The sequence below is a fragment of the Megalobrama amblycephala genome, linkage group LG3, assembly GCF_018812025.1.
Source record: "Megalobrama amblycephala isolate DHTTF-2021 linkage group LG3, ASM1881202v1, whole genome shotgun sequence".
NCBI lineage: Eukaryota > Metazoa > Chordata > Actinopteri > Cypriniformes > Xenocyprididae > Megalobrama > Megalobrama amblycephala.
The window spans coordinates 43,971,028-43,987,012 of NC_063046.1; the positions used below are offsets into that span (position 1 = coordinate 43,971,028).

At 37.1% G+C, this 15,985-nt stretch overlaps 1 protein-coding gene across 1 annotated transcript in view; it reads left to right on the forward strand.

The window, feature by feature from the left end:
• Nucleotides 1–15,985, forward strand: part of col4a6 (collagen, type IV, alpha 6) — a 101,770-nt gene that overhangs the window by 83,179 nt on the left and 2,606 nt on the right. The window contains exons 20-46 of the mRNA XM_048185613.1: nt 344–493; nt 774–863; nt 954–1,111; nt 1,419–1,598; nt 1,809–1,992; nt 3,578–3,628; nt 4,897–4,962; nt 5,067–5,174; nt 5,313–5,531; nt 5,642–5,803; nt 6,333–6,341; nt 7,812–7,982; nt 8,121–8,264; nt 8,417–8,539; nt 8,778–8,959; nt 9,799–9,862; nt 10,041–10,115; nt 10,252–10,359; nt 10,475–10,582; nt 10,727–10,798; nt 10,890–11,009; nt 11,423–11,539; nt 11,773–11,934; nt 12,682–12,780; nt 12,903–13,052; nt 13,175–13,291; nt 15,700–15,891. Of these exons, the coding sequence (XP_048041570.1) occupies nt 344–493; nt 774–863; nt 954–1,111; nt 1,419–1,598; nt 1,809–1,992; nt 3,578–3,628; nt 4,897–4,962; nt 5,067–5,174; nt 5,313–5,531; nt 5,642–5,803; nt 6,333–6,341; nt 7,812–7,982; nt 8,121–8,264; nt 8,417–8,539; nt 8,778–8,959; nt 9,799–9,862; nt 10,041–10,115; nt 10,252–10,359; nt 10,475–10,582; nt 10,727–10,798; nt 10,890–11,009; nt 11,423–11,539; nt 11,773–11,934; nt 12,682–12,780; nt 12,903–13,052; nt 13,175–13,291; nt 15,700–15,891 (3,381 nt within the window). The remainder of the gene's footprint in view (nt 1–343; nt 494–773; nt 864–953; nt 1,112–1,418; nt 1,599–1,808; nt 1,993–3,577; nt 3,629–4,896; nt 4,963–5,066; nt 5,175–5,312; nt 5,532–5,641; nt 5,804–6,332; nt 6,342–7,811; nt 7,983–8,120; nt 8,265–8,416; nt 8,540–8,777; nt 8,960–9,798; nt 9,863–10,040; nt 10,116–10,251; nt 10,360–10,474; nt 10,583–10,726; nt 10,799–10,889; nt 11,010–11,422; nt 11,540–11,772; nt 11,935–12,681; nt 12,781–12,902; nt 13,053–13,174; nt 13,292–15,699; nt 15,892–15,985) is intronic.

Consider the following 15,985-nt stretch of genomic DNA (forward strand, 5'->3'; position numbering starts at 1 on the left):
ATTTACAAAAAAACCCCATGCAATTACATTGTAAAATAATGACAAATTCGATAATAAATTTAAATCGATACCTACAAAAGGTGTTTTCCCAGACTTTTTAATGGCTTTCGACCGCAATCACTCAGAATTCCTTAGCAACCACATAGCAATACCTTAGCAACCATCCACAACACTTTAATGTCATGGCAGTGAGTTTTGCAGAATTTATATGTCAATATTATTTGTTATATATTATATATATATATATATTGTTATATATTATATATATTATATATTATATATAATTATAATATATATTATATATTATAATATTATAAACGGTTAGTTTTGGTTGTCTATTTAGGTCGCCCTGGCATTTCTGGGTTCCCTGGTAGTCGTGGACCCAAAGGACAGAGGGGAAACCCAGGTCGGGATTCTTATGGTCCTGAAGGTCTTCCCGGAAGTCAGGGACTCTCAGGACCTCCTGGTCCCCCCGGACCACCGGGCAGTTCATGTAAGCTTTTGCATATGATGGTCATCATCTTAATTTCATGTGACCTAAAAATGTGCTTCATTTCGTAACATTAACTTTACTGGTTTCATTGAACTGAAAATCAAATCAAGATTTGACAAATTAAATCACACCAACAAAAGTAATTTTTATGGGTTAAATCAAGTAGAAACACATTGAATAAGCAGCTGCAGGTTAGTACTTTTTTCAGTGTAACAGAACTTGTTCATAGATCTATATCATGAGATGAGCTGATGGTTGCTTATTATTTTATGTTTTCCAGTAAACGCGTTCTCAAATGCACTACCTGGTTTCCGGGGTCAGTCTGGTCCAAGAGGATTTCCCGGAGACAGAGGCTATAAAGGGTTTAAAGGTAAGGAACTGAAATGAGAAGTATTGAGTTTAAATTAGAAAATAATAATGGCACACATGGACTTCCGTACTTGACCCTGTGCCCCTGCAGGAGAAAATGGTGACTGCAACTGTTTGGGTGGAGGAACGACGGGTGAACAAGGACTTCAGGGGCCTCCAGGGATCCCAGGTTTCCGAGGATCTAATGGTGTGAAGGGAGAAATTGGTGACCAAGGCTTCCCAGGACCTCGTGGACCACAGGGCTTTGATGTAAGAGAGTGAAAATTAAGAAAAATTGCTTGAATGAAGTGTGCTAGTGCTTTGATTCACTAGGATTTATTTATTTATATTTTGCGATCAAAATGACAGATTTTTTTTGGTGGTAATTTCCAGAAATTTGAAGGGGGAAAAAAAAAAACTTTTGTTGAGTTTGCATTTTATTCATCAATTGTGGAATCACAAAAAACTGGATAAACTGCTTTGAGGTTTTTATTGTAGAATTGATCCTTGTGAGAAAAACTGGGCTTATCAGGAAACAACCTAATTATATTTTTAATTGAGTCTTGCTTTGTTTTAGGGTCGAGCGGGTGAGAGAGGCTTTTATGGGCGTAAAGGAGAGAAAGGTAATTCTTTCATCCCTCAAGGAAAAGGACAAAAAGGTGATTTGGGTCAGCAGGGTCTTCCTGGGCCACTTGGAGTAAGCGGCAACCCTGGAAGGGATGGATCTCCTGGCTTCCCTGGACAACCAGGTCCACCTGTGAGTGGATAGGCTAATTTTCCATATCCTTTCTTTCATTTAATTTCATCAGCTTCGTAGTTACTGCCAAAGAAGACATGTTGTCCTACTCGACACTTGTAACTGCTCATAAAAAATATTGCTTGTTCTAATTCTGCTTCTAGTACAACTTTCAAACATTGACATCTACATTTTTAAACATCTCTAAATTTTCAAGTTCTTTCTCTACAGGGGGACCCTGGTTATGGGGTGACTGGAGATAAAGGTTTTCCTGGGATCCCAGGGTTCAAAGGTCGTCCCGGTGCCAGTGGCAATCCTGGTTTTGGCTATCCCGGTGTACCTGGGTTCAAAGGGTCACAAGGTGATCCTGGATTCAATGGTCTTCCTGGAACACCTGGACTTAAAGGTTCTGCAGGTAAGTAGAAAAACTCTTGAGTAATACTTTACAATAACTACACAGCATAAAATAGATTATTTAAAAAAAATAAATTATCCGGTTGTTAAGTCTGACGTCACGCGGCAGCGCTTCCGGGTCCAAACGCTCTATCTCATACCACAAGAAAACAACAAATGGTGCTAATATACATACACGATGTGGTGTAATAGTACAAAAAATATATAATTATAACCTTTATCTCCATACCAAAATCCCAGATGGCCAGACAATGATTCATCTTTTATAAATCGTTAAAATATTACTGTCTGTGACGCTGTCAGCACGGAGACTGTTGTGTAGACTCTAAGTATTTAAAATGTTTAACTTTTTAAAATGACTGATGTTTATTATGAATAAATAGCGCTCATAAACAGCCGTCGATGGCATTCTCAAGTGAAACGAGTCGAGGCTTGGACCCAGAAACGGCGTTCCTTACGTCATGACTTAACAAGCGGATACAGCTGACATGACATTATTTTTATGGCATTATTATTATTGATTAATAAGATCACATAAAATGTATGTGATACCTTTTATAAAGAACATGTACTATGTAGCTTAAATATTCATATTTTGTGAACACAACTGAATGTAAACTACTGGATAAAAGAATATTTTGTCAATATTAGCAGTTGACATAAACATTTGTATATCGAATACAGGCATAAAACAGTGTTACAACTTCACGTACAAAATGTTTCATAAGTAGGCTAATTAAACCTATTTAGTTATTGATAATGCAGAAATACAGTTTAACAATATGCATTGGCCAATACAATAAAACTGCATTACTAGATCTAATAAGACCTTGTTGTTTTCTCCTTTTTTAACTTTATTTGGCATATTTAGCTTAGTTTACATTGCTTAGCTTGTAAAAATTTAGTGCAGTGTCAGTACAGTAGTTAAAAACAGGAACATTTGGTCATTTTTATCCCAGAGAACAGTCTTACAGTTAATTAAGTTAGATTGCCATGATCTTTCCTCATTTTAGTTGATTAATGAATATTCAGTTGTTTTTTCCTATAGGTATCCTGAATTGCATAAGTGAATTGTTTAAGATGAGCTAGGTTGAGAGAGCTTCAGTTTAGAGGTTGCTACTTTTCATCTTGACAAGCATTCATCTTGTCAAGCATTGGATGTGTGTGAGTGTGAATGGGTGTGCAAATGAATCTTTACATTTTGCCTGTGCTAACAGAACTTTTGATCTCTTTCTAAGCCATTCCATTCGGAGAGAAATTGAGCAGATGCAATTGAATCCCAAGTCTCTACACCCATGTCTGAATCACCAAATACTTTCACATGCTCTCCATCTCTCGCTCTCAGCAATGGAATGGCTTTGACATAGCAATGCACATGTTCCCCTTTTGATTTCTTTATTTGCACTGCCTTAACCGAATGTGCTGGAATATTTGAATGAGCTTTTTATTTCTCTACTAAAGGTTGATCATTTTCATGCTTATGCATTTGATTTCTTATTGAAGCTGCCCGAATGAATTGATTCATCAACCGATTGATTGACAGCTTCTCTTGCAATCTCTCTTGCCTTTGCATGTTGTCTGACTAGGTGACAGCTGTGGGCAGGCGGGGCTTAATGATGCCTCTTTGGAAGAGGGAGGTGAGATGCGAAGCCCAGAGCTGCAGCCAGTATAAAATAAATCATTTTCCAATGGCCTGACTGCATCAGACAGCTTAACTGTAGAATATCCACCGAACCTGACCATACTTTTACTTTTATAAATTTCCTATAGCTTGAGATGTCTAATCCAGTTAGTTTTCTGCCATTCTGGAAAAGTGGTAGTTGTCATATAACAACCCTCTTTTGCCAGTCATTTAACAATCTTTGTGCATGTTATTAGCTCTAATATGCAGACTATACTGTGGGGAGGGTGGGGTTATTTCTTATGTTTTTTTGTTTGTTTTTGTTTTTTGAGGTATGGAAATAAACCTTTCTTATATTTTATACACCCTGACACACCATCAAAGGCTTATTACTCAAATTCGCTTTGTATACTTACTTTAGCAACTCTACATCAGTCCCAATACTAGTTCAGTTTTATCAACAACACCCGTGACACACCGTCATTTACCATTAAAGATGTTCAGACTTATCCTTTGGTTTGTAAAAACAATCAAAAATTGCCTTTACTGTACATCCACTTACAATAAAAGTCTATGCAGCAATGCATTGCAACAATAAATACACACTGTTATCTTTTATTATGAGCCTTGGAGAATAAAATTACATAAAACCTGGTCACTTACTAAAGTGTAAAGTTATTTCCAAGATTTTCTGTTTTGATCATGTAAAGCCAATTAACACTTTTGCATCCTACACACAAAAAGACAAATCCACCTACTGGTATTATGTTGGTAATGATGATTTGGACAACTTTACAGCTCAAATAACATTGAGTTTTTACAGAAGAATTAATATAGGCACTTAAGCTGAAAATTAAGCTGCACTTTTCTTTTTTTAAAATTGAAATCATTTTCTCCAAAGCTGCAAGTAAGCTGAAATGCCCTCCACAATATTAGAGTGTGCTCATATATGTCAGTCAGTTATACTGTATATGCTTTTGAATCACTCTCATTGTCTGTACAGTTCATGAAATTGTAATGCTGGATTGTAATTGCATAGTTAATTGCATAGTTACAATATATTCCCTCCTGTCCTTTTTCTTGTCAGCCAACATTCACTGATCTTAGATATTCAGATACATTTTTTAAACTAACAATTAACACAAACACCCACCTTTAATACTGGCTTTTTAGAGTAGAATACCATTATACAGTCTGTCAGTGTTAGATGTAAGGCATGTGTGTGTGGAATGGACCATCATTGACAGTTTTATATGATTCTGACAATGATATGGATGTCAACAGGAACACCACTGCCCTGTAGGATTCCTGGTGAACAAGGAGATCCAGGATTCCCTGGACGTCCTGGGGGTGCCAGGTAAATGAATTTCTAATATATATATATATATATATATATATATATATATTCACATTTGAAATATTTTAACATGTTATTTTGCACATGTCTGTGTTAGGGCCAAAGGGTCAGCCTGGTTCCCAGGGAGTAAACGGGCGACCAGGGTTTGATGGGCCAAAAGGTGAGATAGGAGAACCAGGCTTTGGAGGACAGCCAGGACCTCAGGGTAAGGTTACATCCTCAAATGTGAATGGGTGCTCCATTTAACCAAAAATCTTACACATCATAATTAGTCAACTTGCTTAGCCATAGATTTAAAGGTATAATTGCATTTGAATTTAAAAACTCTTATGGTTATGGTTAGGTTTCCCTGGACCCAGAGGAGATCCAGGTTTACCAGGAACAACTAATGCTGGCTTACCAGGGTCTCCAGGAAGAGATGGTTTTCCAGGTGTGCCTGGAGCTAAAGGAGAACCCGGTGTGGTACTTGGAGCCACCCCTGGAGGTCCAGGTTCTCCAGGGAGACCAGGAGAGCCAGGAGACAAGGGTCAACCTGGGACACCTGGTTTACCAGGAAGGCCTGGTAAGTTTGATGAGATGTGCTTAGCTAGTTTTCACAAAGCTACTGTCAACATCATCATTAACACCAGTCATATGGATATCAAGCATTAGTACTAACAGATTCCTCCTTAGGTAATGATGGACGCAATGGTTTTCCTGGCGTAAAGGGTGAACGAGGTGTGGATGGAAAACCTGGTCTCGTAGGTCCCATAGGTCCACCCGGAGAAATCCCTCCCGGGGGTATACCTGGTCCCAGAGGGCCAGCTGGAGCTAAAGGTTTTGAAGGACATCAAGGTAAGCAAATTCCTTCTCATTCTCATTAAAACATCAATTTTGGTGTGTTTTTTTTTTTCTAATAATATCAGTGAGTATTTGTTCAACAAGAGTTGCTCAGATCCATATACTTGGATAAACTCCACCTTGAGTTCCATAATTAGCGATTTAAAAAAAAAAAATGTTCACTAGGACCTTTCACATTTTAAATTTTGGAAGTTCTACCCAGCTTCTAAGACTTTATCATGAGGATTCTACAATCTATATTATACAACACTGATAACCTTAGAAGTTATGGTTTGGATAACTTGTTTTCATGTGGGCATTGTGTAAACTACTGTAGACTTCAGTTGTTGTAAAATATTTCACTGTTTGCTCGTTCTCTTCTCATCAGTCTTCGTCAGCCTGTGTTTACTGATCTTCCTCACAAAATTATCTGTTTTCATTATTCTTTTCTTTATGATCATCCTCCACTCCTTCTCTTTTTCCATCACCATCATTTCCACCCTCCCGTACCTCTTCTATTTTTGGTGTTGGGTCACCTCATTAGGCTGCCAAGGTGAGAAATATTGTCCTCCCTGATGCCCTGTATATAGTGTTGATGTTTATCTAACACACAATTCACGCTCTTGCCTTGCTACCTTTTTAATGCGCTTGTCTTTCCAGTCCTCCCAGTTAAGGCAATGAGTGCAGGGGAGCTTGCATGAATTTTTTTTTTTTCTGGCAAAAAAGAAAAATCTGTCATTATTCACTCACCCTCATTTCATTCCAAACCCATAAGAATTTTATTCATCTTCAAAAGACAAACGAAGATATTTTTAATCGAACCTGAGAAATTTATCTCTTCATTGAAAGCTTTAAATTTTCATAATTGAATCTAAGACTTGTGAAGAGAAATGATCACTTTATATGATCAACAGATTTAATTTAGACTTTTATTCAGATATAAACATTGATTAATGAGGTTTGATATCACATACGAAACGGCTTCCGTTTACCATATTTGATGTGCTCCATGTATGTGCGTTGATCTTTGTTTATATGTGATGAATAAAAGCCTAAATTAAATCTTTTCATCATATAAAGTGATTGTGTCTTGGATTAAACCACTCGATTCACATGGATTACTTTATAATGTCTTAATGAATTTTTTTGAAGCGTCAAAGTTTTGGTGTAATAGACTGACTGAAATCTCTCAGGTTCCATTGAAAATATCTTCATTTGTGTTTGAAGTCTTAAAGACTTATGGGTTTGGAACAGCATGAGGGTAAGCAATTGCTGACAGAATTTTTGAGTGAACTATCCCTTTAGGGTGGCAGATCTTTAAGCCTCTATATTGAAGCAAGAGATTTGTTTGTTTATAGGAACAGTGTTGAATTCACTTTGTAATTTCTTAGATTGAACATGTATTAATAGAGTTTATCCATGGTCTTTCATCAGTGGAGTGGTTTAAACTGCATCTTTTGTGTGTGTTTGTGTGCCAGCTGGCATCACATAGTACACTCACACTTAAAAGATGGCCCGAAACTTGTGTACTAATCCTCAGGTTTACCGAATCTGAGCAAAACCATCTAACAATCTATCCTCAGAATTAGTGTTACGCTGCTATAACCCTGATTTGCTTGTGTGACTTTAACCACAAACACAACTTTTAAACAACAGCATCTTTAGTTAGTCATGAAAGTAATGTTTCATGTTGCAGCTACTAGTACACTTAGCCTTTAGTTTGAACTGATATTCTAAAATTGTGAAATATACTGTAATGTACAACAAATATCAATAAATGTTTTTGTTAACATTTATTGCAGCTTTTACTAATGTGTTGTACAACATTGCATTTGCTTGTTTTTCATTAATTTAAATGCTGTAAACTATACTGTCTTTAATGTTTTAGCTTTATACTGAGTTCATTTACTATCTTATATAAAAAAGAATTAAAAAACTTTAATGATTTCATATAAAAAGTCATTTCGAAGGTCTCTCAAAGCCCAATTCCAATGTTATGTTTTATCCCATTTTTCCTCCTCAGGTTCCCCTGGGCTTAAGGGTATGAGAGGAGATCCGGGGCCTCCAGGGCCTGGTGGAATAAAAGGTTTACCAGGACTTCCTGGCGTCCCAGGGCCACAGGGATATAGGGGACCTCCTGGACCCCCTGGAATTGCAGCACGTCCAGGCACACCAGGAAGACCAGGAATAAAGGGTATGAAGACTGCAGAACTTATTCTAAATTTATTTGACTTCCTGAGTTATATTGCTGATTGAAGCTACTCTAGAGTCATTTTAACTTGCTTCTACTATACCTAAAAACACATAATATATATTTTTTTCTGTGTTCAAGGGGTGAAGGGGTCTTCTGGGCTTTTGGGGTTTCCAGGATCATCTGGTTTTCCTGGACTCCCAGGTGACCCAGGAGTTAAAGGTTTACCTGGTTTCACTGGGCTGGATGGCTTAAGAGGGGAAGATGGATCAAAAGGACTCAAAGGTAAATTAATGTCATTTGCAGGACATCTTGTAATAGATTTTTTTCCGTGGTTAAGTAAAACCATACAAGGCACTTAATAAAGACTGAAATCCTTCAGAATAAAGCCAGATATAAAATAGTTTGTAGTAATTGCATATGTTTGTGTATTAAAGGGGATCGTGGTACTCCGGGTCTTCCTGGACGCTCTCTTCCAGAGTTACCATTAGAGCAGCTGGAAAAGGGTGAAAAAGGTTACAGAGGAGCTGATGGACTGCCTGGTTTCACAGGACCAAGAGGTATAAAAAGTAGACAGACTATCCAGTTAGACCTCATTTCCTTAGTTAATTCATGCTATTTAGGGGCATTGACATCTTCATGGACTTGTTTAATTAAGTTGTGGTATAATAAATGACACGCAAAGATATCTTTTCAGTTTGTGATGAAAATGTTGGGTGGATGACTGGAATGACACTAAAGACCAGTTATTCAGTCATCAATTTCAGTAAAAAGAAAACAGGTTTCTCTTTTCAACAGGTGATAAGGGTTTTCCAGGGCGACCTGGACGTGAAGGCTTTCCTGGATCACCTGGTGTTGCAGGCCAAGGAAAAGGTTTACCTGGCCAGCCTGGAATCCCAGGGTATCCTGGCCCCTCTGGCTTCCCTGGGTCTAAAGGTTTACCTGGAGTAATGGGCTTCCCTGGCTCAGCAGGCCTTAGGGTAAACATCCTGTATTCAGGCACAAGTCTATGTTAAAGTTTACTAGGGATCCACCAATACTCATATTGGTATCAGCATCTGATCCAATACTGTGCTTATGGTCTCATATTTACTAAAAAGTGTTATGCACAGACATTTTGCCCCGGTTTCATAGACAGGGCCAGGATTAAGCCAGGATTAGGCTTTAGTTCAATTAGGGCATTTAAGTATCTTTTATAAACGTACCCTAGAAGAAGAAGAAAAAAACCTTAATGGTGTGCATCTTGAGACAAAACAATAACACTGATATATTTTAAGATAATTACGTCAGTGCAAGTTGCTTTAATTTAAACTATTATTTAAAAATTACTATAGGGCTGTCTTAAAATGAACCCTAAATAGGTTGGAAATTAAAAATCAGATACATAATTACTAGAGGCAACAATAATAATCAAAATGTGAACATTTATTAATAAGCAATTGAATAAAAATGTATTGATGAATTATTATTCATTCAACTTATTAATACATGTTCATTTATTAAACTTATTAATAAATGTTAATTTCCAACATACCTTGTGTTCATTTTAAGCAAGCAATACAATCATTTTTAAACAATAGTTGAGGTAATAAAACTACCCAGCATGTTGGGCCAACATTTAACCCAACTGCTGGGTTTTACTATTTTTAACACAACGTTTAACCCAGAATTTTTTAGAGTGTAATCTTAATTTTCTTTTTCTTTTTATTATTTATTTGATTTTTTTGATTTTTTGAGTGAAATGACCTGGACAAGTACTTCTCATACTTGAGATTTACCCAGGAAGATTGTGTCTTACAATTTTTGTTGTTCTCTGCAGGGTGATGATGGTGTGCCTGGGCTTCAAGGGTTCCCGGGCACTCAAGGACAATCTGGTGTCAAAGGTGAGATCTGTGTAATTCTGCCAATGGCTTGTAAAATAATTATTATTTATAATTATAAGATAATAATTCATATTTAATAATTATAAGATCTTTATTTCCGACTGACACTACAGTTGAATAATAGTTGAATAATAGGCTGATGGCAGACCTCACTGATGCCCCTAAAAATGTCTTTAAGGTGAGAAAGGTGACTCATACGAATTATCTGGACCCCCTGGACCAAAGGGTGCACTTGGAAATCCTGGATTCCGAGGTGAGACAGACACTTTTTCAGGCTCTTAGTATGGATATGAATTATTTATCAACTCCTTTATATACTTTTTGCATTTAATTTAGTATTTTATATTAGAGTCTGATTTTATAAATAGATTTTTGTCTTTTGCCTTAAGGTGGTCCAGGACTTCCTGGTGAACCAGGTGATTCAGGTTTCCCAGGAGCGTTAGGATTTCAAGGCCAGAAAGGTTTCCTTGGTGAGCCAGGAGCACCAGGATTTTCTGGTACGTGGAAGTTTGCTGCCACCCTTATGATTCTGGATTAACGATTCCAGTTTTTACTTCAAAAGCCGTTTTATTCCCTAATGTCATTTGTTTTTATTGTTGTATTAATTTAAAGGCTCACCAGGCCTCCCAGGCATCAGGGGCCTTCCTGGATATCCAGGACTAAAGGGGCGTGATGGAGATCCAGGCCGTCCTGGAGCTTCAGGTTCACCAGGAGAGAAAGGTTAATGAAGAACTAGTACCATTTAAATGTTAGATATTGTCAAAACCAAACATATTTTTTTAAATTGTGGTCATCGGTTTACAAAACAATAGACAGCAACCTGAATCAATTTCTGAAATACTCTTACCACGAATGTTACTTTAGGTTTTCCAGGCTCACCTGGTTTAGATGGACTTAATGGTCTTCCAGGATCCAAGGGGCAGCCTGGAGTTCCAGGTAAATTAACCAGAAAAACCTTTGATTATCAAGTTCTACATTAAGCTGTAACACTGAAAAAACTGCTCATTTATTTACCATATGTCCTCAGGTGTGATTGAAGATGCTCGGCCTGGAGCTCCTGGTGTGAATGGTCGTAAGGGAGAGAGAGGCTCATCACAACCCGGTGGACCTGGCCGCCCTGGAGAGAAAGGATTCAAAGGAGACACTGGTGAGAACGATCATGTGTATGGACCAATAAACATGGCAATTAACATCACCAGATTTTTTTGTTGTCTCAATCTCATGTATAAAAGGAAACTAAGGGAAAGAAAATAGTTATTCAGACTTTCCTTTTCATTCAAATTATTTATAGATATATAAATTATAGATAGATAGATAGATACTTTAACAGAAGATGTATGTATACAGTTACAATAGATCAGAAACTAAAACTGAGAATACTTATGTGGAGGACATATGTGTGTGTGTGAGAGATAAAGAATTTTAAATGGTGGTAAATATAAATATAAATAAGATTTAAGACAAGGTCATTTTCTAACAAAACGAGCAATCATGGGGTCATTACTTTGTTGCTGTTTCATTTTCGTTTATGTATTTGATTTGTGAAATTTTGGCTTTCAGGTGCTCCTGGTTCTAGAGGCTACCCTGGTAATCCAGGCCCCCCTGGGCCACCTAGTCCTTCTAATATCCCAGGTCCTCCTGGAGACCCTGGACTTCCAGGATTAGATGGACGAGAAGGTACAGGACATCTCTGTTCTCTTTGTTCTCATTATTTTTATTGCTTCTCTAAGATTAAACTGATCCTTTCTTAGGTTGTATATATCTAAACCTAAAAGGTATTTGATCTAGAGGGCTAGCAGTTAATTCCACTTTGATCTGATTCTGTTTGACCGTGAACTTCACCTTTTGTAATGGCGATTGCCCATAGTTGTTGTGACACAGTGAAATTAGTTGAACTGGATCATTTGTAGGTCCCGTTGGCCCTCCTGGTCTCCGTGGTCCACCAGGCCCTGGAACAGTCCAAGGAGACAGAGGAGATCCTGGATTTCCAGGGCCACCAGGAAAACAAGGAGCACGTGGAGAACCCGGTGCTTTTGGAGCCCCTGGATTTCAAGGCAACCCTGGTTTAAAAGGTATTCCTTTTGTTATTATGTTGGCATGAAATTTCTACTGCTTTAATATTTTTTTCAGCCTATATACTGTGTTGTAGTTCTTTCATAGGAATACACAGGGTCGGCCCAGGCTCTGTTAGTGCCATAGATGAGATTTCAGATAGCGCCCCCATCATGTCATGATCCAGGCAGTGTTTAAATTAGTCCAACATAACATGTCAACTATTACATTTTTTCCCGTTGATGTCAACTTTGTTATTGTAAACATATTGTAATCTAAAGTGGTAAAAGGGTGTTAATTGGCATAAACGCATAAAGCTGTCACTCATCTCAGTTCATCGTAATCTCACAAAGTTTCATTATAATCAATGAAGCTGTCTACACTACACAACAAATCTCTTACTTCGTGTCTACACTTCATTTGTTATAATGAGAGATTCACGAGTGTACAGAACTCAGAGACAGCACTGAACAAAAACTCTGGCGTTTGAGCAGTGAGTGGATTCTGGCTTCTGAAACACCTTTGATTGACCATTGCGTTCAAAAGATCAACAGATGTGTCTGTGATTGGCTTCATTTCTCAAAGCTAAAAAAAAATAAGTGCAAACACAGAGTGCAAAACCAGAGTGCAAACACAAATAAACACTGGCGCATTTGTCAAATCAGTTTCACCAAGTTATATTATTACAGTATCAACTGAGGGTGCTCTTGGATTGTTTGGGGGTACTTATTCATTTGTGTGCTCTCTTTTTCATCTGAATTTACAAGGGCAAAGAGGTGACCCTGGCTTTAGTGGTGTACGTGGACCACCAGGGTTCCCTGGAGAACCAGGATATTATGGCAGGAATGGACTCAAAGGATTACAGGGTCTGTAGATTACAGTGCATTTTATTTATCTTAAAAAAACATTTAAAAAAAAAAAAACTTTAGCTCAACAGTAATAATGTAAATCATAAGCATTCTTCAACCATTTACTTATCGTTGCTCAGGTTTTCCTGGTCCTAAGGGACTTCCAGGTGTTGTGTACCCTTATAATATAACTGGCAATATGGTAAATGGGGATCCGGGCCCACCAGGTGAGAATGGATTAGTTGGCCAGACAGGAATACCAGGCTTGCCAGGCAGTCCAGGAGTCCCAGGTGAGTGCTATTTTTTCTGTCTTCACATAAGATAAGAAAAAAAGTAAGAAATATGAAACTGAAAGTCTGATCATTTACTTAACCGTTTAACTCTTATTTTAATTCCTCTGAAATGTCTTTAGGTCCCAAAGGATTTAAAGGGCCAGTGGGTAGACTCGGTCCAGTTGGTCCCGCTGGATCTCCGGGAACTTTTGGTGACACTGGACCTCCAGGAATCCAAGGACCCACAGGAAACCAAGGTACAAAGTCTGTCCTTTTACGTTTTACATTTTTTTATATAAATTTTGGAACAGTGGTTTTCATCTGGTGATTTACAGGTCTGTTTTGGACAAAAGGGAATATAACAATAACAGATCACAATTAAATAATAAATATCACTAACCACGTGGGCACGTTACTTTAAAAAAGTAATTAGTTACAGTTCCTAGTTACTTCTCACAAATAGTAACGGAGTTAGTAACTGAGTTACATCATTATAAAAGTAACTAATTAACAGGGAAAGTAACTATTGCGTTACTTAAAAAAAAAAAAAAAAAATGTCAAATAACTTAAATGCCCCCATTATTAAATATAAGTTTAAGAATAAATAATTCTTGATCCGACTCGTGACTCATGATCCGCTCTTGCTTATGAAATTTCTCTGTACTGTCATTAAAGAAAATGTATTTTCATATATATGTTTAAATAATCCCATGTTATGTTTTAAATTCATTTACTTGATTATGAAAAGTGAACAGCATGAGTAAGATGCATTATAAGATGCGCAATATATCGGGAGTCATGGAGTGGGTCAGACATGATTTTGACCACTTCATTAAGTTTTGTTTTGTAGAAAGCCTCTCTTTAAAGTGAATTTCGTTTTGTAAAAATTGTATCTTAATTTTAATCAATGTTTCATCAACCAATTGCCTGGATTTAATAAATAAGAAGCAAAAATAGCAGACAATATAATCATGGATGCGCGGGCGCGTGAACTGGAGCGCGACTTATAGGCTAAATGAACCGAAACTCAGCGTATAGGCTGCTTGCCTCGCAGACAGGAGAAATATAGCCTATCTATAGAAAGCTTGACATATCTAAAAAACGAAAAGAAATAGGCTACTCTGATTATGTAGCCTAATCCGAATGAAATGTGCATTTTCTCTCTTGGCATGTCCAGTATATGTGGAGATGATGAGAGTCGGCAATGTCAACTTCATCTTTGCAGCCGACACTGATTCAGAAAACATTACTTTATTAATAAACAATTAAAATGTCTCCTTGCTGTTTTTTGTCATATTCATAATCATTACTTTTGCCGGTTCTTTATGGCAAGTGTTATGCGTGCGCTTGAGTGCTATATAGCCTATTTTACATAAACGCTCATTATTATGGTTTATTATGTTTAAGAAATTAAATTAATATAAATGTGATTAGTCAACTAATGGCTTAAATGAACAACTACTAATCGACTAGAAAAACTTATTTCACATATTTTCGATCCAGCATGTCACAAAGGGTATTCTGGCTTGAGCTCGTGCTCAGCTCGCATGCTCTGACACACACACACACACACACACACAGAGAGAGAGAGCACCGTACATTATTAGCAGTTTAAAATTGTATTTGTGTATGACTAACCGCAGCACACACCAGAGAAAAATCTTAGCAGGTCCTATGGCTGAGAGAGAGCTTATTCGGATGAAAACCGCTCAATTATAGTAACGCAGCATTTTTTTGCCAGTAACGGTAACGGCGTTGTAACGGGAGAAAAAGTAATTTGTTTGATTACTCGTTACTGAAAAGATTAACGGCAGTTAGTAACGCCGTTTATTTATATCGCCGTTATTCCCATCACTGCTAACCATATCAGTTGCTATGTTGTCCAACTGACTCTAACACAAGATTATTATTTATTAAGAAATTTATATTTTTTTTTTTTGCAAGAATGCAAGTGATCAAAAGTGACAGTAAAGATATTTGTAATGTTCAAAACATTTCTATTTTAAATAAATGCTGTTCTTCTGAACTTTCTATTCATCAAAGAATCCTGAAAAAATGTATCATGGTGTCCAGAAAAATATTAAGCAGCACAGCTGTTTTTAACATTAATAAAAATGTAGTAAATGTTTCTTGAGCACCAAATCAGCATATTAGACTGAATTTTGAAAGATCATGTGACACTGAAGACTGGATTAATGATCCTGAAACTTCAGCTTTTCCATCACAGGAATAAAATATAAAATGTATGTAATAATGTTATAACATTTCATAATATTTTTTTTACTGTATTATTTTTTTAATTAATGCAACATTGGTGAATATAAGAGACTTATTTAAAAAATATTTTAAAATCTTACACACCTCAAACTTTTAAATGGTAGTGTACTGTATATATTTATATGTATATATTTCTTTGCAATAAACATTTGTGTGCGATAGACAATTTTGGTGCAAGTGTAAAATTTGCATCCTGGAGCAAAACCAGATGAGAAACACTGATACAGTGTAGGAAGACATGTCATTAATTGCATATTTTTAAGGTAGAAATTTCATTAACAACAGCATATTTTCAAACATGTAAGGTAACAGTAGATTTCACTAAGCTTTCACCTGTTTCTCCTCCTCGCTTTTGTAATTGTCTTTTTTAAATTCTCTTACTCTGCAGGACCCCGTGGCAATCCAGGGTTGCCAGGTCTTCCTGCTCCACCGGTGCGCAGTAATGGTATTGGTTATACTTTGGTGAAACACAGTCAGTCCAGACAGATGCCCATGTGTCCTCAAGGCATGTCCAAGCTATGGGAGGGATACAGTTTGCTGTATGTGGAGGGGCAGGAGAAAGCGCACAACCAGGACCTGGGTGAGACGCTACGGCTATTATTATTAGGGTTCTCGATTGTTTAAAATGTTCATACCATTTTAAAAATTCTGTTTTGGAATAGATGGATTTGGAA